This window comes from Globicephala melas, chromosome 3 (assembly GCF_963455315.2).
Source record: "Globicephala melas chromosome 3, mGloMel1.2, whole genome shotgun sequence".
NCBI lineage: Eukaryota > Metazoa > Chordata > Mammalia > Artiodactyla > Delphinidae > Globicephala > Globicephala melas.
Window position 1 is genome coordinate 36,852,807 of NC_083316.1, and position 27,317 is coordinate 36,880,123.

General features: G+C 37.2%; 1 protein-coding gene and 1 pseudogene across 4 annotated transcripts in view; one reads left to right on the plus strand and one right to left on the minus strand.

The window, feature by feature from the left end:
• Positions 1-1,712: 1,712 nt before the first annotated feature.
• LOC115866445 (sentrin-specific protease 5 pseudogene) lies at positions 1,713-3,612 on the minus strand (annotated as a pseudogene).
• Positions 3,613-8,605: 4,993 nt separating this feature from the next.
• The window catches only part of MRPS30 (mitochondrial ribosomal protein S30), a 63,884-nt gene continuing 45,172 nt past the window's right edge, over positions 8,606-27,317 (plus strand). For 3 of the 4 annotated variants that reach the window (XR_009563372.1, XR_009563371.2, XM_060295759.2), the window contains exons 1-5: positions 8,606-9,215; positions 10,605-10,750; positions 11,481-11,586; positions 12,791-12,967; positions 14,999-15,160. Coding sequence is in view for 2 of the 4 variants with exons in the window: in XM_060295759.2 (XP_060151742.1) it covers positions 8,624-9,215; positions 10,605-10,750; positions 11,481-11,586; positions 12,791-12,967; positions 14,999-15,160 (1,183 nt within the window). In the remaining 2 variants the exon portion in view is untranslated. Of the gene's footprint in view, positions 9,216-10,604; positions 10,751-11,480; positions 11,587-12,790; positions 12,968-14,998; positions 16,243-27,317 lie in introns of those variants that run through there. The other variant, XM_030881975.2, reaches the window with a different exon arrangement.

The following is a 27,317-nucleotide window of genomic DNA, read 5'->3' on the forward strand; positions in this document are numbered from 1 at the left end:
ATAGCTAGTGGGAAGCAGCCGCATAGCACAGGGACATCAGCTCGGTGCTTTGTGACCACCTAGACGGGTGGGATAGGGAGGGTGGGAAGGAGGGAGATGCAAGAGGGAAGAGATATGGGGATATATGTATATGTATAGCTGATTCACTTTGTTATAAAGCAGAAACTAACACACCATTGTAAAGCAATTATACTCCAATAAAGATGTTCAAACAAACAAACAAAAAACACATAAGTAAATTCATGAAATTCTTTATGATACCAAAAAAAAAAAATCAGCAAAGAGAATGGTTTGGGGAAGACAAAGAACATACTTCCATAGATGCATATAAATTGTTATATATTGGACCTGTAGGAAAAGAACATTTATCTTCATTTTTTTTCTTGTATCTAACTCTAAATGTAGACTATCTACATTAAAATTTCTCAACCCTATTAGACCCACTGCTCCCTTTTTATAACAATAAATTGTAACCCTACCTTTACTATCCTGAAATAATATTTATAGATAACCTACTATACCCAGGAATGTATATCTAATCTATCTAGCTAGCTAGCTAGCTAGCTAGCTAGCTATCATCTATCTACCTATCTAACTGATACCCCTACTATAATACAAGGAGAAATAAAGGATAGCAATTTAATAAAATAATTTGTATTTTAATACAAAATGCTCAGGCATAATCACACTAGAAATCACATATAAAGAACATCCCTATATATAGAACCACCAGGAATGTGACAGCTATAGATACATACCTACTGAATCCTATTTAACCTAAAGACTGAACAATAGTTTCTAAGTCCAAATACTCTACTTCATTTGTTTTCATATATATAAATATATATAAGTTATAGACATTATATCAATATATATAAATTATATATATAATTTTAAGATATAGATCTGAGTGCAATTAAAAGAAATAGTACAAAGAAATCTGCCTCCTTTACCCCGTTTCCTCTCATGGTAATGTCTTGCAACACTACAGTAAAATAATGCTACCAGGATATTGACATTGATATAGTTGAGATATAGAACATTTCCAGCACCACTAGGATCCTTCATGTTGCTCTTTTATAGCTACGTCCACTTCCTTTTCATTCTACTGATGCCTTAATCTCTGCCAACCACAAATCTGTTATCCATTTTATCTTCTCAAGAACGTTGCATAAATGGATCATACAGTATGTAACCTTTTGGGATTGGCTTTTTTCTTTTTTAAAAAATGTATTTATTTTATTTTTGGCTGTGTTGGGTCTTCGTTGCTGTGTGCAGGCTTTCTTTAGTTGCAGCGAGCAGGGCTACTCTTTGTTGTGGTGCGCGTGCTTCTCATTGCCGTGGCTTGTCTTTGTTGTGGAGCATGGGCTCTAGGCGCACGGGCTTCAGTAGTTGTGGCATAAGGGCTCAGTAGTTGTGGCTCGTGGGCTCTAGAGCTCAGTAGTTGTGGCTCAGTAGTTGTGGCACATGGGCTTAGTTGCTTGGCGTCAAGTGGGATCTTCCCCGACTAGGGATCGAACCCGCGTCCCCTGAATTGGCAGGTGGATTCTTAACCACTGTGCCACCAGAGAAGTCCCTACAGGGCTATTTTAAGCTAGGTTCTTAGAAACTATTTCTCAAGGCTTCTTTCCTTTCTGATATTCAGATAATGTGCTGCTGCAGAAGAATCTCCTTCTAGTCTACATGACCTTGTAACAAACCACTTCTACTTTTCAGTTTCTGTATCCATAAACCTTTTTAGTCCATCTTTTTACTCCATTATATCTTTTGGTTACCAGCTGTCTATGAAAAAAGCTGTTGAAGAAGTGAACTTTGTCTGGGACTGCATCCATTATCAGCTCACTGTACATATTAATGACCTGGTCATTCAGCCAATTCTGACCATGTAGGGTTGCCAGATCCTCCATATCCAGCATGTGCTTATTGTAGAAGATGCGGAAGTTGCATTTTTGATGTCTGGCCTGATAGTTTCTTATTTCCCTATTGATAAATGGTTTTCTATTGGAAAAGTCTTCGTTAAAGACACATTTTAATCTTCCAAGGTCATCTTTTTCACTGAGTGGGACCAAACTGACATACTTCTTCATAACCTCATCCAGGAATCCAGAAAGGCAGATTGACAGCTGTTCACCATCCACTGGAGAGGCTTTTTGACTGTTCTTCCCACCTCCCACTTGATTTTCTAGTTTGAGTCCACTGCCTGTCAGAGGAGCCTCCAGTGGACTTTTACAGTGGTGGTCCAGTAACTTAGAACTAAGAATGTTCTGCTTGAAAGATCCATCCTCATCCCACTGGCGTGAGCTCTCATTCTGAACAGTGTCTTCGGACACAGGCCCATCTACACTACTCACAGATTGATCTGCCCCTGACACTGACAGTTTTACTGTGTCATCATTGACAGTACTTGTCCGATTTTCCTGACCCAGAGCCATAACTTCTCTCTCAGTTTCCAAGATAAACATGTTACTAGAATGATGTTCTGGTAAGGGGATGTCATGAATCAGTTCTGTACACTCCCACTTAGGAGAGGAAGAGGCTGACTCGCCCCAGGTGCATTGTGGCACTGCCATTCTGTTAGTCAGGGAATGCTTCATCTAAACTAAGCTCCTTGCCCAAGAGAGGGCTTCCTTTAGTGTGGCCATGAGGCACATGAGAGTTCTTTCCCTTCACCACAGCATTGCTGTCCATATCTGGAAGGTATGGTTAATGCCGACAAGAAGGCTCTTCAGGTTCTGGGGAAGGGAATGGGCTGCAACTGCCACCCGCACTGTTCTCCATAAGGGTCTCTTGATGGTCCCCAGTGACCTGCACCCAGCTTTGCTGGGCTTTTTTTAGCTTGCAAACTTTGCTTTTTGTTCTGAAGTGCTGGGATCTGAGAACCCTGTACCGAAATCTAATCATGGATCATTTCTCATACATCATATGAGGAGATACTTTTATTCTTCTCTGTTAAGTTGAAACTTTTTTGGAATCGGGGTCCCTCATTCCTGTGGTGCTCCAGCCCTTGGTAGCAGCCATAACAAAAGCTCTTTCTCTTATGGTTGCTCAAGGTGACCACAATTGTGCCACTCTCACCTGGACTCTGGCTCTCCACATTGAACTTCATAGGAAGATGAGAAGCCTGTGGCTCCATCCTAGGTCGGTGACCACTGGCCTGACTTAAAACACTATTTGCTGGTACGTCAGCAGCTGCCTTCAAGAGACTTTTCTCTCCAGAATATTCATGATCAGATCAGAGTTCTTTGCTGATGATAGCAACTTCTCTGCTTGGACTTTCAGGAATGTACTTGAGGAGGAAATGAAGTGTTTAGTGTCCTTTCTTTTCACTTTAGAGGACAAAGTACTAAGATTCTGAACAGCCATATTGGACTTTGTCTTAGCAAAAAGGGGTTCATCCTGGATCCATATTTTCTGGATTTGAAGGGCCTTCTTTCTGCATTGGAAATGCCTCAAATGCCTGCTCCAAGTAACTGGCCTTCCCAACTTGGCTTTCAGAATGCACAACTGTTCATGAAAGTAGAACTTCTTAAAGCCTCCAAACCCAGTATTCCATTTCTAAGAAAAGGCTAAGTGGATTCCTTTCCTCCATAGAATTTTCGTCTGTTTTTTCATTTTTCTGATGCATAATGAGATCTGAAAGCAGCTATGCCCCTCTCTGCTGGAACCTGTCACGCCATGGGTCCAGAGGCTGCGGCAGCTTGGACTGTGGCTCCACCTTCGCCAGCTTTAGGGGAAAGCCTGTCAGCCAGCAGGCATCTGGCCTGCTTACAGCGACCATGGCCACCGAGCTTCCTCTGGAAGGGTTGGCTTTTTCCACTCAATCTAATTTTCTGGAGGTTCATCCAGGTATTACATGTATCAGTAGGTCTTTCCTTTTTATTGCCGAGAGTATTCCATGGTATCGATGTATCATAGACTGATAAACCATTCACCCATTGAAGGACACCTGGGTTTTGTTTTGGTTTTTTGTTTGTTTTAATTTGGGGCTCTAACGAATAAGGTTATATTATGTATAGGCTTTTGCTTGAAAATAAATTTTCCTTTCTCTGGGATAGAAGCCCTAAGAGTGTGGGTCATGTGATAGCTGTATGGTTAATTTTTTGAAGAAAATGACAAATTGTTTTCTGGAGTAGCTGTGCCATTTTACATTCACCCAGCAAAGTACTGGGTGATCTAATTTCTCCTAATTCTCATCAGTATTTGTTGTTATTTTATTTTAGCTATTCTGATAAGAGTATAAGAAAATCTCATTTTGATTTTAATTTGCATTTCCGTTATGGTTAATGATCTTGAACATCGTTTCATGTGCTTATTTGCCATCTGTATATTCTCTTTGATAGTCATTTTTTAAAAACCTATCTTCTAATTGGATTGTTTTGTTTACTGTTGAGTTTTGAGAGTTCCTTTTTATGTGTTCTAGATACTGGTTGTTTGTCAGATATATGGTTTGTAGTTATTTTCTCTCACTCTGTAGCTTTTTCATCCTTTTAACAGTATGTTTTGCAGAGCAAAATGTTTATTTTGATGATGCCCAGTTTATCAATTTTTCCTTTCATGGATCATGCTTTTGGTGTCAACACTAAAAACTCTTTGCCTAGCTCTGGAAACTGAGGATTTTTTCCTCTTTTTTTTCTAATAATTTTACGTTTACATTTAAGTCTGTGGTCCACTTTGAGTTAATTTTTCCAAAAGATGTAAGAAATAGGTCGAAGTTCTTTTTGTTTTTATTTTTGGCTTATGGATGTTCAATTGTTCTAGCACTGTTTGTTGAAGAGTCTGTCTTTCCTCCACTGATTACTATAGCTAAATATTAAGTCTTGAAATCAAATAGACTGGTCCTCCCCCTTCATTCTTTTCTTTTCAAAATTGTTTTAATTGTTCTTCATTTGTTGATGAGAAAGAGCTCTGTGACTTTGCAAAAAAAAAACCCAGAGGGAGGATAGTATTCCCTTTGGAGGGTGATTGTGAGATTATGGGCACTGACACATATAAAGTACTTAATATAGTACCTGGCATATGATGCAGACACTTAGCTTTCTTCCTGTTGATTCTAAACCAACCATCAAAAATCTACACATACACACACACACACAGACTCTCTCCCCCAGTAATACTGTATATTATGTTCTCTGTTTTATGTAAATGTGTTATATATGCAACCAGGTAAGAAATATGCCTTCAGTAAGAAATACATGTGAAGGAAACAACTCAAAAGGACTAGCTGTTACTCTCATCCACATCTGTAAATAGGAACTATCCAGTCTCCATTTCCTTCCCATACCTTCAGTTTGAGATATAAGCTCTGATAAGGACATCAACTGGGAGGTTATGGTCTCATCCAAACAGCAACAGAACTCATGCCCAGCCAGGAGACAGTGAGATAGGTTCCCAACAGGAAAATAAAAAGTGAGTATAAATATTGTCTAACTCATCAGAACCTGTTTCTGAATTGGATATTGACTATTGCTGGCAAAAGGGTAATGCCCTATTCCACTTTAGCCCACTGGCCTCCCTGCTGTTCCTCCCACTTTCCAGATACATTGTGACCTTTGCCCTGGTTGGAATGTTTTTCCCCCAGATATCCACATGGCTCTATCTTTCATCTCCTTCAGATGTTATTCAAGTGTCACTTTCTCACAGAGGTCTTCTCTGCTCAGTCTATTGAAATCACTCTACACAACCCCTAAACCCAAAAAAGTCTTCTTCCCAGCTTTATTTTTCTTCTTGGCTCCTATCACCATCTAGCATAGAACACGTATATTTGACAAATTTGGTTAGATTTCACGTACTAACTTGTAAGCTCTATGAAGGCCTTTATTTCACTGTTGTATACTATGTACCTAGAAAGGTGTTTCTATGTAGTAGTCACTTGATAAATATTTGTGGAATGAATCAAGTAGAGAGGTTTCAAAAGACCATTGGAGAATGTCATGGCTTTTAACTATAATACTTTAAATCTAAGATCAGTGGCAACCTTAATAGGGAAGATCTTAATATCCATTTCTTCTAGGAGAATGTCAACTAAATAAACATATATAATAGATAAATACATGTTTCACAGATTCTCCTATTTCCTTTCCCAAATCTTAACCCACTCTCCTGCTGCCCTCTCCCCTTCCAAAAAAAGACGACAGATTAAAGGAAAAGTGCATTTCTTGCCCATTGGCCTTCTCCTCTCATTCCACTGCTCAGGACCAAAATCTTGGATACTTTCTCACACCTACGTTCAATTCAGGATCTATGATTAGTCTCACGATCTTCACTGCTATTGTCTCTTGAAGCCACAATGAGCTTTTGCCTGAAATACAGCAAATTGTCTTCTAATTGGTTTCTCTACTTCCAAATTTGATTCTCCACAATCTATTTCCAAATCAGCCAGAGTGTTATGGACTGAACTGCGTCTCTCTAAAATTAATATGTTTAAGCTCTAACCTCCAATGTAGACACAACCTTTGAGACAGTCAGAGACAGAGCCTTTATAGAGGTAGTTAACATTATGTAAATACGGTCATAAGGTTAGGGCACTAATCTGATAGGCCTCTCTCCTTATAATAAGCAACAGGGGAGAACTCAGTCTCCACCATGTGAGGGCACAGCAAGTAGGGAGCCGACTTCAGGCCAGGAAGAGAGCTCTCACCAGAACCCAACCACGCTGGCACCCTCATCTTGGACTTCCAGCCTTTAGAAGTAAGAGAAAATAAATTTCTGTTGTTAAAGCCACCCAGTCTATGGTACTAGTAAGCCTAAACTGCCTAATACATAGAGTAATTCTTTTAAAAGCTAAGTTACACCATGCCATCCCTCTGTGTGGAACCCTCCATTGGCTTCTTACTCCTCTGAATATTAGTTAAGAGCCCTAAAAATCCTAGAAATTGCCTTTAGGAACCTATAAATTCTGGATTTTCTTTCCTTCTTAATCTCATTTCCTACTACTCTCCCCATCCATCACTTCCTTCAACCACACTGGCCTCCTCTCTTGTGCTTGAACCCACCAGGCGTGTTTCCATTTCAGGACCTCTGCACCAGCCGTTCCTTCTGCCAGAATCCTCTTTTCTCAGTACTGTCATGATTCACTCCTCACTTCCTTTGAGCCTTTGCTCAAAAGTTAATGACTTAATGAAAAAAATAATGCATTTGGGGCATCTATTTCTAAATGTCAGTTTAATATACTTGCAACTTTATAGTTAGATTGTATCATCCATTATAGCTTAAAGGAATACTTAAGTTATAGCTTCCTTTTATTAACAAAATGTTTGGTTTTCAATACCCTCAAGAACTATTGCAATAAATCCAAATAATATTCCAGTTCCTGATTATAATAGGAATGAGAGTCAATAAATTAGATCACCTGAAATGAGCTTATATTTTTAGTGATTTAGATGGTTTTTATTTTGTTTTTGTTTTTTTTGCAGTATGTGGGCCTCTCACTGTTGTGGCCTCTCCCGTTGCGGAGCACAGGCTCCGGACGCGCAGGCTCAGCGGCCATGGCTCACGGGCCCAGCCGCTCCGCGGCATGTGGGATCTTCCCGGACCGGGGCACGAACCCGTGTCCCCTGCATCGGCAGGCGGATTCTCAACCACTGCGCCACCAGGGAAGCCCTAGATGAGTTTCTTCAGCAGGTATTTGGTAAGTACCCACTATGCAAGGTTGACTGGCCACTGCGGATCAAAAATAAAATAGTCCCTACTTCGAGCAGCTTACAGATTAGTAGCAACCAATTCATGTTAAAATAATAATTGGTTTTAACACAAAGCAAAATTTAAATACAATTCTTTGGTAGTTTTTAATTTATTTCCCTTTTTAAATTAGATCCAAGTAAAAGTATATTCCTCTTTTTGTAAATTATTCTCATTAAACAAATTATATATCAACTAGCATAGAGATATATGTGTATTTTCCCCAAAATTAGCACTAGTCATCTATAAGTGATGCTTGCATCATTTAAAAAATAAGCATGGGGCTCCCCTGGTGGCGCAGTGGTTGAGAGCACGCCTGCCGATGCAGGGGACAGTGGTTCGTGCCCCGGTCCGGGAAGATCCCACATGCCGCGGAGCGGCTGGGCCCGTGAGCCATGGCCGCTGAGCCTGCGCGTCCGGAGCCTTGCTCCGCAACGGGAGAGGCCACAACGGTGAGACGCCCGCGTACCGCCAAAAAAAAAAGCATGTATCACAAAACATGTTAGAACAGTATTTTCAATAACAGGACTCGACCCCAAGAACTAAAATAGAAAAGTGATGTGATATCCATAAATGAAACCAGTAAATTTAGCCAAGGGCCAGAGGTTTCGGTGCAGAGTACTCCTAAAGGGTTTCTGGCAAAAAGTTTGCCCTGGTTCTAACAGGCAGCATCTCCTATTTAAAAGTTTCACTCCTCCCCGACACATCCATGGAAAACCTATTGGCGCGCGAGCTCTTCCTTTCAGCAACAACCTCTTCGGTTCAAGATAAACTAAGTTGCAGAAGCTACCTGATTGGCTAAGAAATAATGACGTAAGATTTCTCAAGCCCACTGAGAATCGTCCTCCCCTAGCCTGCCTCAGATTCCGCTTTCCGATTGGTTATTACGGCAAGAAGGCGGGGCCAACTGCTGAAGTTGACCTCTGGGTCGGGAACCCCAGCGAACATGGCGGCGGCCAGGTGCTGGAGGCTTGTGCTCCGTGGTTCAGGGCTGTCACTGCACACCGCGGCCGAGGCCGCCGTCAAGGCTCCCGAAGTGACCGGCCCAGATGTCGCGGCAGCCCCAGTCGCGCGCTACCCGCCGGTCGTAGCCTCTCTGACTGCCGACAGTAAGGCGGCACGGCAGCGGCGAGTGGAGCGATGGCAGGCCACGGTGCACGCGGCCAAGTCGGTAGACGAGAAGCTGCGAATCCTCACCAAGATGCAGTTCATGAAGTACGTAGTTTACCCGCAGACCTTCGCCCTGAACGCCGATCGCTGGTACCAGAGCTTTACCAAGACGGTGTTCCTATCGGGCCTGCCGCCGCCGCCGCCTGCCAAGCCCGATACCGAGCCCGCGCCGGCTCTGGACGTAGTGGCCCTGCGCGACGCCGCCTGTGATTGCCTACTGCAGGAGCACTTCTTTCTGCGGCGCAAGAAGCGTGTGCCTCTTTACCTGGAACGTGAGGCCATCACCTCGCCTTTCTTGGACCAGCTGGTTGCCTCCCTCACGGGCCTGCTCAGCGCTCGCAATCCGGCCCTGGCTAACGCCGCCCTCGGTGAGCCTCGGGCCCGCCACTTCGGGCGGCGGAGGTGGGGATGGTAGGGGACCTCTCTGCGCCAGATTTGCCCCCTCTTCCTTCTTTCTGCTTGGTCAGTTTTTTTCTCAGTCCTTTCGCTCCTGGCTGGCGACAGCGTCCGGAGACTGGGTTCTCGTGCATGTGCTGCCACCTACTCACTGTACAAGCCTAGGCTAAGTAGCCTGAGCCCTCCAAGACTGCTTTGTGAAGGTCCAGACAAGTGTTGGTTAAGAAAAGGGGCTCCTGGAGAGCGGGACAGGCCTGGGGTTGCCTTTTAGCTCTTCCATCAAAAAGTTACTGACCTTATGTTAGTTTATAAACCGATTTTGACCTAGTTTTTCTCATTTTCAAGATGAGAATACGATAATAGTACTACTTGGTCATAGATAGAACTGTTAAGATTAAAGGCGATATTGATTAAAATACCTAACGTGTATTCGGTACTCTCTATGTACCTGGCCCTGTTCTAAATTTTATATGTGCCAAATTTAATCCTCACAGTAACTTTACAGTAGGCAGCATTGTTTTATAAATGAAAAAACAAACAGATCCAAGGTACAGAAACGTAAAGTGTATCTAGTTAAAGAGGCTACAGCTGGTAGATTTGGAGGACGGGCTTCAAACCCAGCCATTCTGGGTTCTCAGTAAACAATCAGCAACTTCTGTTTTACTGTTAACATGCAGGCATGAAAAATAATTAATGGATAGACAGTTTTAAAAATCAGTGTTTCTGACGTGTTCATCATTTTATATCAGCCACCCAGTAGGTATCTTAATAAATATCTATTGAATTAACCTTACTGTGACTGTAAGTGTGTGCTCAACTGAGTCTTGTAGTGTTCTTGTTTCTTTCATCCCATTTGGGAATGAAGTGGTCTTGAGAGAAGTGTCACAGACTTTGCTCATGATTGATGGCCTGGGAAAGTTGACAATCTCGTCAAAACCCAGGTTCCTCTTCTGTATAATGGAGATAACAACTATACATACCTTTGAGAGTTATTGTGAAGATTGAATTAGTAATTCATAAGACAGCTCTGACTCTTAATAAACTTTTTATTTCTGGTGAATGATGCTGCTGTTAGTTTTATTTTATGTTTGTCCTTAACTGAGAAACCTCTTTGGTTACAATGCTTAGTGTAGTGTGGCACAAGTAGACAATAAAGGTTTGAGCGTTATTTTAAAGTTGTGATTGTTTAAGTTAAATTATTACATAATCCAGACGCTATATCTTACATCAAAGAGTAATTTTTGATGTATTTTCAGCTAGCACAGTCATTCTTGAGTTCTGTATTGCAGAGTTTGGTGTGCTTACAATAACTAAATTCATCTAAATTATCATATAAAAAATTTTTGAATATCTTTTGATAGACTGTAAACGCCCAGTTCACTTCTACTGGTTGCGTGGTGAAGAAATTATTTCTCATGGTCATCGGAAAGGTCGAGTTGATGCTTTGAGATACCAAATAAATGATAAACCACACAACCAGATTCGAATATCCAAACAACTACCTGAGGTAAAGATTTATTGCATATGTTTCTGTTGACAGTTGAGGAGGAAGTGTTATAGCAGGCTAGGTAATGGGCTACGTAGGATAAAAAGTTTTGGATAGAACCCTTTTCTTTCAAGTGTATTTGGAATATATCTCAGCTATAATTCTTTTTCAGCTTTTTAACTTGCTATAGTATATATATTTTGCAGAGGTCAAATAATCGTTTTAAGTGGGGTTAAGTCCTCAGTTTTTAGGACCATACAAATCTTTTTTTTTAAATGAAAATACTGATAATAGTTTATGATTGTAATTTACGGTAAAGTACCCTACCTAATTATAAATCAAGGGCATTTTTACAGCTATAAGCTGGTCATCTTATGTATATACACTTTTTTTGGAGAAAACAAGTGTGTTTTGAGTATCATCTGTATGTCCATGTCAGTGGTTGGCACATTTCTTCTGCAGAGGTCTAGATAGTAAATATTTTAGGCCTTGAGCGTCATAAGTCTCTGTTGCATTCTCAGTTCTTAACATGTAACAGCAGCCGTGTACCATAGGTAAATGAATTTGCATGACTGTGTTCCAATAAAACTTTAGAAAAACAGGTGGCTGGCTGGATTTGGCCCATCACTAGAGGGTAGTGTTAAATCATTTTGTAAAATCATCTCATTTTTAAGATTTTTAAATCTATTAAGAATGTGACTAAAACATATGCTAGTGTTGCTGTGAATTCACTTATGACTTTTTCTTTAAGTTTGTGCCGCTGGATTATTCTGTACCTGTAGAAATCCCAGTTATGAATTGTAAGCCAGACAAACTTCCATTATTCAAACGGCAATATGAAAATACCATATTTATTGGTAAGTTTCCTCTTTTAATACATGAGTTCAAAGTGTCCTGTGCAAATTTGCATAATTAATTCTTTTATTTATTTATTTATTTATTTTTTTGCGGTACGCGGGCCTCTCACTGTTGTGGCCTCTCCCGCTGCGGAGCACAGGCTCCGGACGCGCAGGCTCAGCGGCCACGGCTCACGAGCCTAGCCGCTCCGCAGCATGTGGGATCTTCTGGGACTGGGGCACGAACCCGTGTCCCCTGCATCGGCAGGCGGACTCTCAACCACTGCGCCACCAGGGAAGCCCCATAATTAATTCTTGATGACCAAGAGGTTCAGATAGTCTATAAGCAATGTAATTCATCTCAGGTTGCAGTTCGCATGAAAATTGGGAAGAAAATATTCTTTCAGCTTGCCATTTAAAATTTTACTTGTTTCTACTGAATTAACAGTATTTAACAAATAGTTATGTTTATTAGGCTTTGTTGATTTATTATTTATATAGAAAAGTAATTTGTGTTTTTTCAAAAGTAAACAGGTAAGAACTGGATTTGAGGTAGTGATTGGCTTTTTTTTTTAACAAAAGCCTCCCATTTGTGCCACACACTGATAACCATCAGGAATATAAAAATTAATAAGGCCTGATCTCTGTGCTCATGCAGCTTATACTTTGGCTGTTTTTTCTTTGTTTATTAATTCCTAGCTGATTGAGGAAGATTTTTAAGAAAGCAGCTTCTGCTGGTCCTCCAGAACTGTTTTATCAGTCCCTTCTCAGTCACTGTGGTCTTAGAGAGTGAATTATGGGGAACTTTTGGTTGAAAAGACTTTACCACTAAAACCAAGAATTTCAGCATTATAAAGGAAGTTTTTAAAGTCATGAAGCGTTTGTATCCTTTGGTGATTATGACCAGCAGAATAACAAAGCTCCTAGTTATGACCGAGGAGTTTGAGAAAACTGAAATAATAGGGAATTTTAAATAAATTTTACATATATTCTTTTGACTTATCCTATATCATAGTGAGCCGATGATAGCTAGCAGATTGTACTTTCAGATGAAATTTATTGTAATCAATAAAATAAATAAGCCAAGCTTTCCGTTTGTGTATTTTAAATGCTGATCACATAATGAATAGAGGAGACAGATAGCCTTGAAACAAATACTGAGGACATGTGCTGCAGATATTCTACTTGTGTATTTCATCTGAAATGTTTTTATTTTGCTCTTCAGGCACAAAGACAGCAGATCCACACTGTTATGGACATACCCAGTTTCATCTGCTACCTGACAAATTAAAAAGGGAAAGGCTCTTGAAACAAAACTGTGCTGATCAGATAGAAGTTGTTTTTAGAGCTAATGCTATTGCAAGCCTTTTTGCTTGGACCGGAGCACAGGCTATGTATCAAGGTAAAACTAGTTTTATGGCATTATAGTTATTGGAAGACATTTTAAGAATTTAATAGATCAAATTGTTTTCCTTGGGTTAAAATGTAGGCTGAATCTTCACATTTTGAAAGCTTTTGCATTGGCACAAAATGCAGTTGTTTTAAAGTCCATAATTAAATATTTTACATTTGTAGTTGGTAAGTGGCACTTTGGTAGTTACTGTGATCTTTTACTTTGACCATTTTTGTGTGAATGTATTTTTTTCTGATGATGTTCTCAAGTATTTCAAAGACCACCTAACTGAGTCAGCTCTGTAGATGACAGCAGCTTTCTGAAACTAGAAAATGAAATGTTTTCATGGATTAAATTTTAGATTAAATCACAGTTATGATATATAACTTCTTTGATGGCCATATCTAGGGTGTGAGTTAGGAGACTGTTCATTCAGTTAATGGCTTATGGTTTTTACATACCAGGTGCTGTTGGCCTTGGAGATACAGTGTTGAGTGAGAGAGACAGAGCCTGCTCTCCTGGAGCTTATGTTATAGTAAGGAGAGTAAAAGATAATAAACATGTAGTATTTTTAGCTAGTGGTGTTACTCTGGAGAGACTATACTAGATGAGGGGTAGAATGATTCATAGGTTGCAGGTATAAATGAGGCGTGGGGCAGAATCTATTTAAACAGAGTTAATTCAGGGGAGGTCTCTAAAAAAATGACATCTGAACAGAGACCTGAATGGTGAGGAGCTGCCTTTGCACAAACCTGGGAGAAGGACACTTCTAGGCAAAAGGAATGGCAAGTAACTCTGAGCTAGGAACGGACTTGAAGTGTTGAAGGAACAGCATGAAGGCTGATGAAGAAAGGGAGGGGGAGAATGGAAAGCGATAGGAGGTGAGAGAGAGGAAGCTGGAGGCATGCCATGGAGGACTTTTAGAGCCAGCCCATTGTGAAGCATTTGGATTTTGTTACAATACAATATATACCTAGATTACTCCTATATAAGCATCCGTGAGGAATTTTAATACAGATTTAATTGCTGCCGGGCTCACCTTTTTCCTTTATATATATATATGTGTATATATATACACATATATGTATACACACACATGTATATATATATATATATATTTTAACCTTACACTCACAATTGTTGACTTACGTTTTTGTAATAGAAATAAATGGATAAAGTAGGAATAGGAGTAGACAGAATCAGAAAAAGTAGAAGGAAACTTTCTTGAAGATACTAGAATGGCATTGTTCATTCATAAAAGATAAAGTAATTCTTTTCACAGTATAATTCTATATTTTAACAATACTATTTATTGGCTATCTTCATTAAAGCTGATATAAAATATGTGTGGCAAAATTTATAAGTTACTCCTTGGCCCTGGCAGTTGGATTTAAAAGTATTAAAGCCAGTTAGCCTGGAACAAGAAGCAGCCAGAAAACTTGAGTAGTAAAGGTATTAAGATATCCTGGAACCTTATGATGATGTAAAATACACTAGGCAAAATGAAAGCAACTCATAAAATCAATTTTGAATTATAAATTAAGACACAGAATTCATCTAATTACATGGTTGAAGTTCTTAGAAAGTCAGGTTTTTTTCTGAAGGGCGTTTTTTTGGGTAGATTTGATGAACTAAATGGCCGTAATGGTTATTGGGTGTTAGATGCTGCTGGTATAAGGAAAATTTGAACATATTTGAGGCTGTGAGTAATCATGTGGTTAGTACCAGATGTAGGAGAGATAGATAGAGCTTGCTGCTCTTCTTAGATGAAGTGAGTTAAGGTTGAAAGCTGATGAAGTCCAAAGTTGTTGCAAAGGTGTATCCTGAACTTTGGGGATAGTAGAGGGAAGGAAATAGTTCTTGATGCAGAAATGGAATATAGGATTAGAATGGAGAAGATAGGGAAAACTTCGATATCTTTAGGAATTTGGTAGGTAAAATATATAGGTTTTAGGAGGTATTTTATATCCTCTAATGTGTGTGTTTTGTTTTGGTAAAATATATTCTGTATGTAAGTTTCAGCATAACTTTCTTCTACAGGATTCTGGAGTGAAGCAGACGTTACTCGACCTTTTGTCTCCCAGGGTGTGATCACAGATGGAAAATACTTCTCCTTTTTCTGCTACCAGTTAAACACTTTGGCGCTGACTGCACAAGCTGATCAAAATAACCCTCGTAAAAACATATGTTGGGGGACACAAAGTAAGCCTCTTTATGAAACAATCGAAGATAATAATGTGAAAGGTTTTAATGATGATGTTTTACTTCAGATAGTTCACTTCCTACTGAATGGACCAAAAGAAGACAAATCACAGCTGTTGGTAAACTAAGAAAAAACATTTGATTTGAGACTTTGGGAATACTTAAATTTCACTGAAGGAACAATAAAAGGAATTTTAATAATGAGACTTCTGTCAAATATTAAATGTACTGATTTTCAGGCAAATATTTCTTATGTTAACCTCTGATTAGACCTTTCATTTGGCTCAAAATACATCACTAAAGGATTTAATTTTAGATATAGTATGTCGATTAAAAATAATTTTACTTATATGTGACTAACTGATGAGACTAATTGAGCAGTCATCAATACCTGGTATTAACTGTGTGTGTAAGCTCGTACTGCTTGCTGCATGCCACTCACTGCATGACAGGCCAGTAATTTGAGAGACAAGGTGTTGGCGTAAGGAAAAATGACATTATTTGGAAAGCCAGTGAGCCAAGATGGCGGACTAACATCCTAAAGAATTATTTTAATTCAGGATAGAATTCTAGCTTCTTTTATGCTAGGGAAGGGGGAAGCAGGGTGCCTGATAAGCTTGTGGACAGTCTCCTGACTGGTTGGTAATGAGATAACCAGGTGGTATTTTGGGAGTCAACATTAATCAGCCTTCTGGTTCCAACCTGGCTGGGGTGTATGTGCTTGTGGTCAGCATGTAGTTAACTTTTTCTACCTGGTGAGAATTTTACTATCTATAAAACAACTGAAGTGTATGGCTCAGAATATTATCTATAGCCCTCAAGGAGGAACTAAAGGTCTTTGACGTTGTTTTATGGCTAAACTATTATTTTGTCTTGCTTGACTATTTTCCTTTGTTTCTGCATTGTCTCATTTCTCTGACTAAATTTGCTGTTTGGAACTCAGGGAAGGCCTTGGAGGCTGAAGCTTTTCTACAAACAAGAGGCAGGGGATATGGGGGTTCTGTACCCTGGAAGGCCCTGCAGGTCCTGCTCAGTTTTCTATGGTTTTAAAAGTAATATAAAGACAATTCAGTGCTTGAGAATATTTAGATGTTTTGTTATATTTTTTCTTTTTATTTTTTTATAATAATATCGTATAGAGTTTCAAAACCCTACACAAACCCCTTCAAAACATGAACAGTATTTTGCACATATAGGAAACTGGCACAGAGGAGTTAAAATGACTTTAATAAGTTTTCACAGATGATTAATGATATAACTGATGAATTCTATGCAACTTAGTTTCCTTAGAGCTTAGAAGTAACATTAATATATTTCTGCTAGTTTCATTTGTTCTATCCCAAAGATTGGGAAACTAGGTTTGATATGTTTCAAAATCAATTGTCAGTAAAATTGTTAATTTTGTTGAGAATTAAGGTTCATTCAAACTATTTTTAGTGAGAAAAAATAATTACCTTTGTTATTGTTGTTGTTGTTTGGCCGTGCTCTGTGGCATAAGGGATTTTAGTTCCCTGACCAGGGATCGAACCTGTACTCAGTGGAAGCACCGGACCACCAGGCAATTCCCCTAATTACCTTTATATGACCATGCTAACACTTACGATTTTATATAACCTCCTGTTGTAGATATCTAAAATAATCCATTATTTACTGTAGTTAATGACAAATGCTGTTTTTTCTTTCTTCCTTCTTCCTTCCCTCCCTTCCTCCCGCTCTTTCAAAACAGAGGTCACAGTTATATGGAATAGATGCCTCAGCTAGAAGGGATTATTTACTACAAATGATTGCTAAACTGAAGGAATATTATTTGAAAGTTGTAATTCAGTTCAGGCAAGTGCCTCCTTTACAAGGCATTGTGCTAAGTGTTCCATCTTTACTTTCTTTTTTTGCAGAATGCCATGTAATTTCACTCCACCATTCTTTTATTTAAGCTGTTTCCAAAGCTTGGAATACTGTTTTCTACCCCGGTCCTGTTTATTCCAACCTGTCTGTTGCATTCTCATTCATCCTTCATAGAAAAATGCAGGTATAGAGGGAACAACCATATCAAGCTCCAAATAAAATATCTCTTAATCTTCACTCTCTAACTAATTGAACCTTGTGCAATTTGAGTTACCATCCTTGACTTCTGCCTCCATAAAACAAAATAATTTCACAAACTTGTCTAAGGATGAAATGAGCTAGTGTATGTGAAAGTGCTTTTAAAATATTATGTAATTAAAATATCGAGGGTTCAGTTGAAATACTTTTCTTTTCCTAAACAGATTGTAATTGATTGTCCCATCCTTTGAATACTTCTTCCTCTATGGTAGCACCTGTTTCATTGTTTCACAGCAATTTTTCTCATTACCAATGGTGGACAACACACACATCAGACATACACACCTGTATGTACATGTCAGGACTTCATAGAGCACTTACTATATTCTAGAGCATGGTCTAGATATTTTACCGATATTAGCTCACTTAATCATCACAACCATTTTGTGAGCTAGGGACTGTTATTCTCATTTTGCTGGTAAGTTAACAGGCACAGAGAGCCCAACAGCTTATTGCAGGTCACACAGCTAGAAAGTGGCAGGATTAGAATTTGAGCCCAGGTGGTCTGACTCCAGAGCCTATGGTAGATATTCCCCAGTAATACACTATAGATGTAGTCAGTGCTACAGCAGTGTATCAGTGGTATAAATTTAGATAAAGGAAATGTTAATACTGACTGATATGAATCATAGGAATGTGCCTTGGAGCAAGTAGCATTTGAATTGGTTCTTGATAGATGGCATTTTCCAAAAACAGGAGAGTAAGTGGATAGATCTGTGAATGAAGGTGAAAAGTTCAAGATTTACCTGGGAAGTAGGCGGTAACTTGCTTTACCCAAGTAGGGTGTAGTCTAAAAACATTTCGAGAAAAAATTTATTTACTAAGAAACAAAATCTAATTGGTGTCCCATCTACATATAACACTGAACATCAGGAAACAGTATAGCAATGTTTAGACTTCTGGGGGAAACATTACATCAGAAGAAATCTGAATTAGTCAAGATAAAGATAGGACAATTGAAAAAAATGTTAGAACACCCAAGTCTCTTACCAATTCATCAAAAATGTATTTCAGTTGATTAGCACATGATTTAATAGAGGAACCAATGAATGGAGGACTCAAAATGAATAAATGTAATGAGTACACAAAGTTGTATCAGGCAAAAGTAGGCATAAAACAGGGTTAGTACCTATAATTTCAAACAATTCAAGGCAAGAAAAGAAATCTAGTGTTAAAAGGTCATTTTATGTTATAAACTGTAATCAGTGTACAAAATGTTAGTCTTGAGAAGTTGGAGTAACTAAAAATGAGGAATAATGAGTAAAGGTGACTTAATAAAATTTGGTATCTTACAAACAGAATGTATCTTTTAAAATGTGATAGAACATGTATACAAGATCATTTATTAGACCACAGAAAGTGTCAGGAAATTATTAAAAGTGGGAATCATATAGGTCGTGAACTCTATCCACACCGCAGTATACCCAGAAATTGTTAGTATAGTTTTAAACCAGGAACACCTAATCATTTGAAAGTGAAAGTATATTTCTCAATGGTTATTGCCTGGACAGAATTTTCAATATAAAAATCAAACACTCCCAGAGCTATATCACAATCTAAAAGTGAGAGCTATTTATCTTACTTGCCTTTTCATTTTTGTCAGATGTATTTTTATATGATCTGGACAGTTCTTCCTTTCCTATGCTTTGAGCAGGAAAGCATTGTATTAGTGTAAGTAAAACTTTAGACTAAAATACAAATCCTGCCTATAAAAGCTAATGGAATATAGCCAAAATTATTCTGAATACATTTACTCCTAAGGATGCATGAAGGTGCTGTAGGAGAGAATCACTGAATAAACATAATCTCTTCCTTTTGCAGTTGTCAACTAACTTTGCTTTAATACTTTTTGTTTTTGTATTAAAACACATGGAGTAGAATGGGAAAAGCCACATGTATTTTAAAAGATAAAACATGAAGTTCAGAGAAATTTTCACTAATCTCAGAACTCGGGAAGAGCATCATATCTTGCTTTTTGCAGTCTTACATTTGATTTGATGCCTGTTTACTAATATACTTAGTGGCAAATTTGTAATGTTACGTGTTTATGTAAAGCAAGAAAATAAAATCTGTGTTTGCTAGAAGAGTTTAAAAAAACTGAAGAAAATCAGAAGAAGAAAATATAAATGTAGAAGACTGAATTGGAAGAGAAAGCAGACTTGACAAGTAGATGCACTAACTGGTTCTTTATCCTAGCCCCTCCCATATCAGTAAAAGAGTTAATATTCTAGTAAATCTAATCAAGAGGAAAAAAGAAAACATTTAGAATTGGAAAAGGGGAAGTAATATACTTGGTGGAGGCTCTAGATAGATAGGAAAATGCTATGTATAACAAATTTGGACATTTTCTGCTGAGAAATGTAAACAAAATGATAAAGATAGAAAGCTTAAATGGACCATGGAAGAAACTGAAAATATTTCTAAGATACCTTCCGACAAGGGTCCAGAGCAGTACAGTTTATCGGTGACTTCTTTAAAATTTCCATGAAACAAAACTAAAGTTTGGAGTGCTACCCAATTCATCTTACTAACTCATCCTAATTTTTAAAAAAAATCTCTAAAAACATACAGGTTAAATGCACATTTGTATGTAAATGCAGAAATTCCAAATGAAATGCCACATACCGACTTCAACAGTAATTAAAAAATCCACCCTAATAGGGTAGAGTTAATCATGGAAATTCAGTACCAGATTGATGTTAGGAAATATGCTAGTAGCTAACATCAGTAGTTCAAAGGAAAAAAATAAGGCTTTTGATAAAATTCTTACTCTTGGTTAAAAAAGCAAAGAAAAATGGGTATTAATAGAAGTATATTTTAATAAGAGTTTTATGTTAGGCTACCCCCAATTTATGTTTAATGGTGAACAATAACTGATGTTCCCACTGAACTCAGGTAAGACTGCCAGCTTTGACCTTTATGTGTGGTTTGCTGATTCATTCCAGGTGCCTAGAATCGTACAAGCAAGCACTCCAAAGTTTGTTGAATAGATGTGAATTAATGAACTTAAGGTAGTCAGTCTTTCTAGTTTGAAATCAGGTATATCTCCTCATTTATGTGCACTTTTCATATCTCAGCAAAGTTACAGTTTTCTTTATGAAGATTTCCATGCCTAGATTTTTCTGTAATTGTGAGTTAATTTTTTTCATTTCAGTTATTTTTTATAGCTTCAAAGAAGGGCTTTGTAATAGCTGCTGTTGACTGCTATATATTTATTTTGTAAAAGGCCGTTTAATTAGCTCATTAAATCAGGAATTTTTTAGTTGAGTCTCATGAGGTATATAGCTCCAGTCTGCCTTGGGTTCCTCTGAAACTGCTTATCAGCACAGCTAATCATAAACCTCCATGTAGTAAAATCATTGGACAGTCTCTGACTACTTCACTCAGTACATTTGTCACATTTGGCGTGGATGACCACCCCTTCATTCTTGAAGTGGTGTCTTTTATTGCCTTCAATGAAACATACTCCATTTTCCTCCTATCTCTTTGACCATTCTTTCACATCCCCCTTTGCTGTTCTTCCTCTAATCTTTCTTTAAATATTGGTATACCTCAGGGTTCTGCTCTAGGCTCCATCTTTTTTTATCCACCATCTTTCCTTAGATGACCTTACCAAGTTTCATGGATTTAAATATATTTATAAGCACATTCAAAATTGCAATTCTATTTCAATTTTGTGTTTCATGTCTGAACTGTTAACATCACCATTGTAAATGAATAGGTCTGAGTGATTAAAATTAGGGTGATTTTTCATTAATTTTTCAGTTTCATAAATTTCCCAGAAATACATATTATTTTTATAATAAAAAATTCACTTTAATTAAAGAACCTAGTTCTCTTTCCTGAACGGACTCCAACAGGGAACCACCGTCTTATGTCAAATTGTACTCCATCATAAACAACTTTATTGTGAAGTTGTATTTGGAAAAGCATTTCTTGAGTACATTTGTTATTTAAGAAAAGTTTGTTCAGTAAAATTCACATAAGTTTCATCATACGTATATTTAACTTATTCTAAATAGTTGATCCCTATAAACTGAAAACTTATTTATTAGACGCAAAGAGCTTAGATTTTTTTCTTGAGATATTTTAATAGACCAGTCAATTGCTAAGCATATTGCATTTTATATTAAATTCTAGCACATTTTGGATAATGCTTAAATGTGAGGTACGGTTAATTCACATAAAATGTAAGGCACAATAATTTTTTAATTACTCATTTACTATTATAGAAATCGGAAAAAATCGTTGCTTTGGACAGAGGCAGGAAAAAATAAGAAAAAGAAAATAAAAGGGAAAAAATTGCTACAGAGAATATTGAGAATAGAAATCAAAGACCCACGGGTGAACAACATTGACATTGGCCAATATTTGATTGGACAAGGTTGAATTTCTCATGAAAGGCCTTAGTATTCCAAAGTTTGGTAAAAAAAAACTTGTAAGACAAACAACAATAACAGTACAAAATAAAAAGCAGGGACTAATAAGACTCCACAAAGGGTGAGAATTATAGGTAATAATATTGCAAATGTACAGACGTGATCACTGTCTTGGTGTGTAATAAGCACACTGTAGACTAAAATTCAGCAATAGTTACTATCCAAATAAGCTTATCTCTTCATTAAATGTAGCTTATAAGACTATGTAACTTTAGGAGTATTCTCATAATTAGCCTGCTTTAAATAATGTTCTGGATGTCATCCTTAGAACAAAATTAAGCTCCATTTCTCAATCACATTTCTTTGTTTCTTTCCCTCTATGTAAAAATATGGAATTCTGTCTCAGGTCTTGATTACATTTTGTGTTCTTTGTCATCCTATAGAATTCTGCATTTCACTGTGGAAATTTTTGTAATTAACTTTTGACGCTTGAAATTGGCTTTTGAAACTTTTATAGTAGTTTGGACGTAAGTTTGGGGTTTAATGTGTAGGTTGTATTTTTGGCTTTTTGCATCTTTAAAAGAAAGTTATGGTTATGAGATGATTTGTTTTTAAAATTATGTAAAGGAACTGCCATTGGATTTAAAACGCAAATAATGTTCTCTAGAAATGAATTGAATTGATGGGAAGTCCAAGTTGATACATGCAAATGGGATATCACTTTTTTTTACCTTTTTAGTTTTTGGACAAAATAAATGAAGTTTTAAATCGGTGACATATAGCAAAAACTTATATCTTAACCAGTTTAGAAAAGCTGAATACAGAAGAAAGTAACCATCTTTTATTTTTGTTTATTCTGTTTAATTTTTTATTTATTTTTAGCTATGTTGGGTCTTTGTTGCTGCGCATGGGCTTTCTCTAGTTGTGGCGAGCAGGGGCTACTCTTCTTTGCAGTGCGAAGACTTCTCATTGCGGTGGCTTCTCTTGTTGTGGAACATGCGTTTTAGGTGCGTGGGCTTCAGTAGTTGTGGCATGTGGACTTAAGTAGTTGTGGCTCGCGGGCTCAGTTGCTCCATGGCATGTGGGATCTTCCCGGACCAGGGCTTGAACCCATGTCCCCTGCATTGGCAGGCAGATTCTTAACCACTGTGCCACCAGGGAAGCCCCCGTCTTTTATTTTTGAATAGATAACTGTGTAAATGATTATAAACTTGGTGCTTTAATTCAAACAAACACCCTCAGAATGTTTTTATAAAAGTTGTGTATTGATATAAAGATATTCACACCTTTAGCATTTTTTAGATGTGATACATATATATATATATATATATATAAAATGGGAATTGTTATATTCATTTTTGCTATGGCCTTATGGCCTTATTCATCTTGTAGAGGTATATACTGCAGAAATATGTAACCAAATAGCGTTATAAATGAGCTACCTATACTTTTTATCATTTTAATTCTAGGTTTGAATTATTAGAACCTGTCATGATCTTAGGAAAATGAAAGCTTACATGATGTTTAGCCACTTGGAAAGTATTTCTCTGGGTCTTCAGTTCATGTAAAACTTGACTTTTATTTGTAAACTAGCAGTACTTTTGTTATAAGCACTTTATTAGGATCTTCTGAAGCATTCCAATAAGTTTCCTCTCTTAATCAGTAATTAATCATTAATAAAGAAGGTGGGCAGGATTTAAAGCCAGAATGTACATCAGGGATAATTTAGTTTAGCAGCTGAGTTCTGTTTATGTCATTCATCTTTACCACAGACAGTGCAGGTTTTTTGTCTTAATTGGCAACATTAAAAGGGAGAGAGGTTTTAAAACATCCAGGTTTCAAGTTCTTTTGAAAAATAGTAAAATCTGATGACTCTAGGTTTACATTCTTTTGTGTTAACAATAAACAGGCTCTGGAACTTGTCTGCTCTGGGTCCCTTTAGAGGGGACATACTCTCTCCAGTTTGTCCCAGTCCCCCCACCACCCACTCCTCATTTTTACTCTCTTGACCAACATCATCTGTCATGCTTCACTAATTTCTGTTAAATGTTTTGTCTCTAAGGCATTGAGTTTATGACCCCTGAGGTCCAGATTACCGTTAAGAACTTGTATTACTAGTGGTAAAATTCAACCTTTATAATTACTTTTCAGGCTTTAGGATCTCAGTTTTTTATCAACATACATTAATGATAAATTGAATTCAAATGAGGAGTTCAATTTCATTTGAGATAATTAAGTGAAACCTGGTCTTTGAGTGAAAGAAGATATATTAGTTACCTGGCAAAATACATGAACTTCTGTTCCCTACCTCTTTTGCTGAATGAAAGGCAAAGTGAAACCTGATTTGTTTTGTTTTGACAGTTTATTAATCATGAGGTTGGGAGAAATTTTGTCTATTTTCACAGAACCAAAGTTGGCAACCAGAGAATATTTGGACACTATATGGAGTATTTTGTTTCCCTTTATAGTCTATGTTGGGTTGTCTACAGTATCACTCTCCCCAGTTGTGGAAGAATGGTTAGGATGCTCTTACAGAGTTGAGCCCTTATCAGACTAGAGAAGATGCCCAAATGGTGGTCAAAAACAGACTGGTTAGAAGGCTGTGAAGTAACCTATTAAAAAACAAAAACAGAAACAAAAGAAACCTTTGACTTCTGTGTCCCAAAATGGTGGACTAGATTATTTGGTTCAATCTTCCTGCTATAATATCTGACTAAATATAACAAATATCCACTTGAAGGCAATTAGAGAGGTAACAAGGTAGTGAGTAATTGCCAGACTGATATCAGGAAGAAAATGGAAATCCAGAAAGGTGAACCTAGTCTTGGGTCTGCTTTTGCTCTGGAGGGGGAATTTGTTAACCAAGAAGAGGAGGCTGAAAGGTTGAGTAGAATTTTAATAGTCTTGTGAGATTAGAAGGACAAGTTATAGCACAGCATCTCCAAGTTTGGGACTTGGGAAGAATTCCTTGGTTTGAGACCCTGAAGGATCACATTCAAGGTATAAAGGTGAACTAGAAGCAAACCATTCACATAGAATATAGCTTAGAATTGAGTCAACTAGATAGCTTAGAAAAATCTGAAGTTTTGAAAGTAGATTAACATCTGAGATTTTTAGTGCCCTGGGAATCTGAAAGATGCAAGTTTGGAGAAAGTGAACAGGTTCCTAGGTCTCAAATTATTTCTACAAAACTTTTTCAAATACAAGATATCCATATAATAATTGGGCACAAGAGGAGAAAGACAGTCAGAATGAAAATCAGCAGAAACAATAGACAATAGAAACAGACCCAAAGGGGCATCAAATATTTGGATTGTGAAATAGACTTTAAAATTAATGTTTACTATGTTCAAGGAGATAGAATAAAAGATTGAAAATTTCAGTATAGAACTGGAAACTATAAAAAATGTCATTGCAGATTTCAAGAACTAGAAAAACAAAACAGTAAACAAAATTAAGAACACAAAACATTGTATTAGTTATCTATTCTGCATAACAGATAACTTCAGACTTAGCTTCTTAAAACAACATACATTTATTATCATAGTTTCTGTGGGTCTGGAGTTCAGCCATGGCTTAATTGGGTTCTCTGATTCAGAGTCTCACAAGGCTGCAATCAAAGTATCGGTCAGGGGAAGGGTGTCATCTGAAGGCTCAGCTAGGGAAAGATCTGCTTCAAATCTGTGTGGTTGCAAGCAGGTTGTTGGACTGAAGTCCTCAGATCCTTACTGGCCATTAGGTAGGGACATCCTTCAGTTCCTTGCCATATGGGCCTCTCCACTAGAGCAGCTTACAATAGAAAGAGCATATAGAGAGAGTCTGCTAACAAGACTGTTGGTCAGAAGGCCAAGTCACTGTGTCCAGTCCATAACCAAGGGGAGGGGACTGCACAAGGTCATGAATAGGAGGTGTGAATCATTGGGGACCAATGATTCTTAGAGTCTGCCCACCAAAGATTATAAATACCACTGAAGAGAGAATTCCTGAATTGGAAAGTCAGAATAAAATATCCATAATAAATGTTGTCTTCATAAACTTTTTTACTCCGCCATTACCAATAAAGAAGGGTTGATATTTACCCATGCCCAGAATAATGGAAGTAGTGTGGAAAGGGGATAAATAAGGATATATGTTAATTGAATACATAGGAGCTTAGAAATAAGGAGACTGTTAGGGAAGGAAATGAAGGATCAAACTAGGTATTTAGGAATCCCATTTTTTCTTGTTCTGGATGCCAGTGGGTACCCCATCTGTAGTACTGTTTGTAATGAGCTATACATAATTTGTGGCTTAGTTGATATTTTTGATGTTGATTAATAACATGCCAGTGGATGATCAGTAGAAACGTGTGTCTATAAACTGCTAGCCATAGCACATATTTTATCTTGCTCATTTTATTTCTGCACAGGATTTTTCAAGGTGCAAACATCATATTTCTGAGAAGTATACAATTTTCTTAAATAAATAAGTGTTTATTTTTTAATTGGCCATTACCTCATGGGAGGTGATATTTGTAAATATATTTCAAATTAGCATGCATTTCAGTAAATAAATTCTTTACATGTCCAGAAAAGCCCAACATGACAACTGTAGGTTAAGAACCAGTTTTAGTTTATCTCATAGGTGTTCTATCTTTGTTCAAGCTTAGTTATAATGGAAAAACTCTTTAATGTTGACAGAATTTCTTTAGAATAAACGATTAATATGTCTGAAAGACCAATTTCACCTGGCAAAATTGGAGAGGAAATAGTAATTTGGAAAACCAAGTTACTGTAACCTTTGATAAGCAAAGGCATCTATAATGTAAGTCATTATAGTATTTCTCCTTTTTAAGAATTCATAAATTTAATGGTCCTATCAGTTGCATGTTAGTTTGAAAATGATCTCGAGCTAGATTCATACTGAATAAAATCCAGAAACTTTCATCATAATTTGACTAGATGCACAGGAAGCTAGGAAGAAAAGGGAAAACATGGAGAATAAACTTCTTCATTCCAGGTACTATATTAACATGAAATCAGTCAGCCTTCAACACCCATATTCATTTGAAACTCGATGACATTGTTTAGTTACTTATCATGCACTACCCAAGGAACATATAGATAAATATTTTAACATCCCTATGTAGAAGCATCCAGTAAGGTTTATGACTTTGTTTATATCAAATCATATCCTATGTATTAATTTTATCCACTTAGGTAGAGAATGGATAGGCTTTTGATTTAGTTTAGAAAATCAGATTTTCATATTGTTTTTTAGCTTCTTTTTAATCTGTAGAATATAAGATTATTTTTGTTGTCGATGTGAAATATGTAATTATTATAGAAAATTTGAAAAACACAGAGAAGTGGGAAAAATAATCTCATACTGTTAACATTTTGGACTGTTGCCTTATATCTATGCATTTTTGTCAACAAAATGTTTTATGTTTTTATTTCATAATCATCAAATTACTGTAAGTTTCTATATTCTATGAATAGTCTTTTGGGGGTATTTTAAAAGGTGATTGAATAGTAACAGTATTCTGTTACTGAAGGAGAAATACTTAAACATGAAATTTCCACAATATTAAGTTCACATTCATTTACAGAGGAAAAGAATCATAATTTTTTCAATTGTAAAAAACTTGAACATGATAATTCTTTAAGATTAGCTAATGTGGGTGTAAATATATTTAA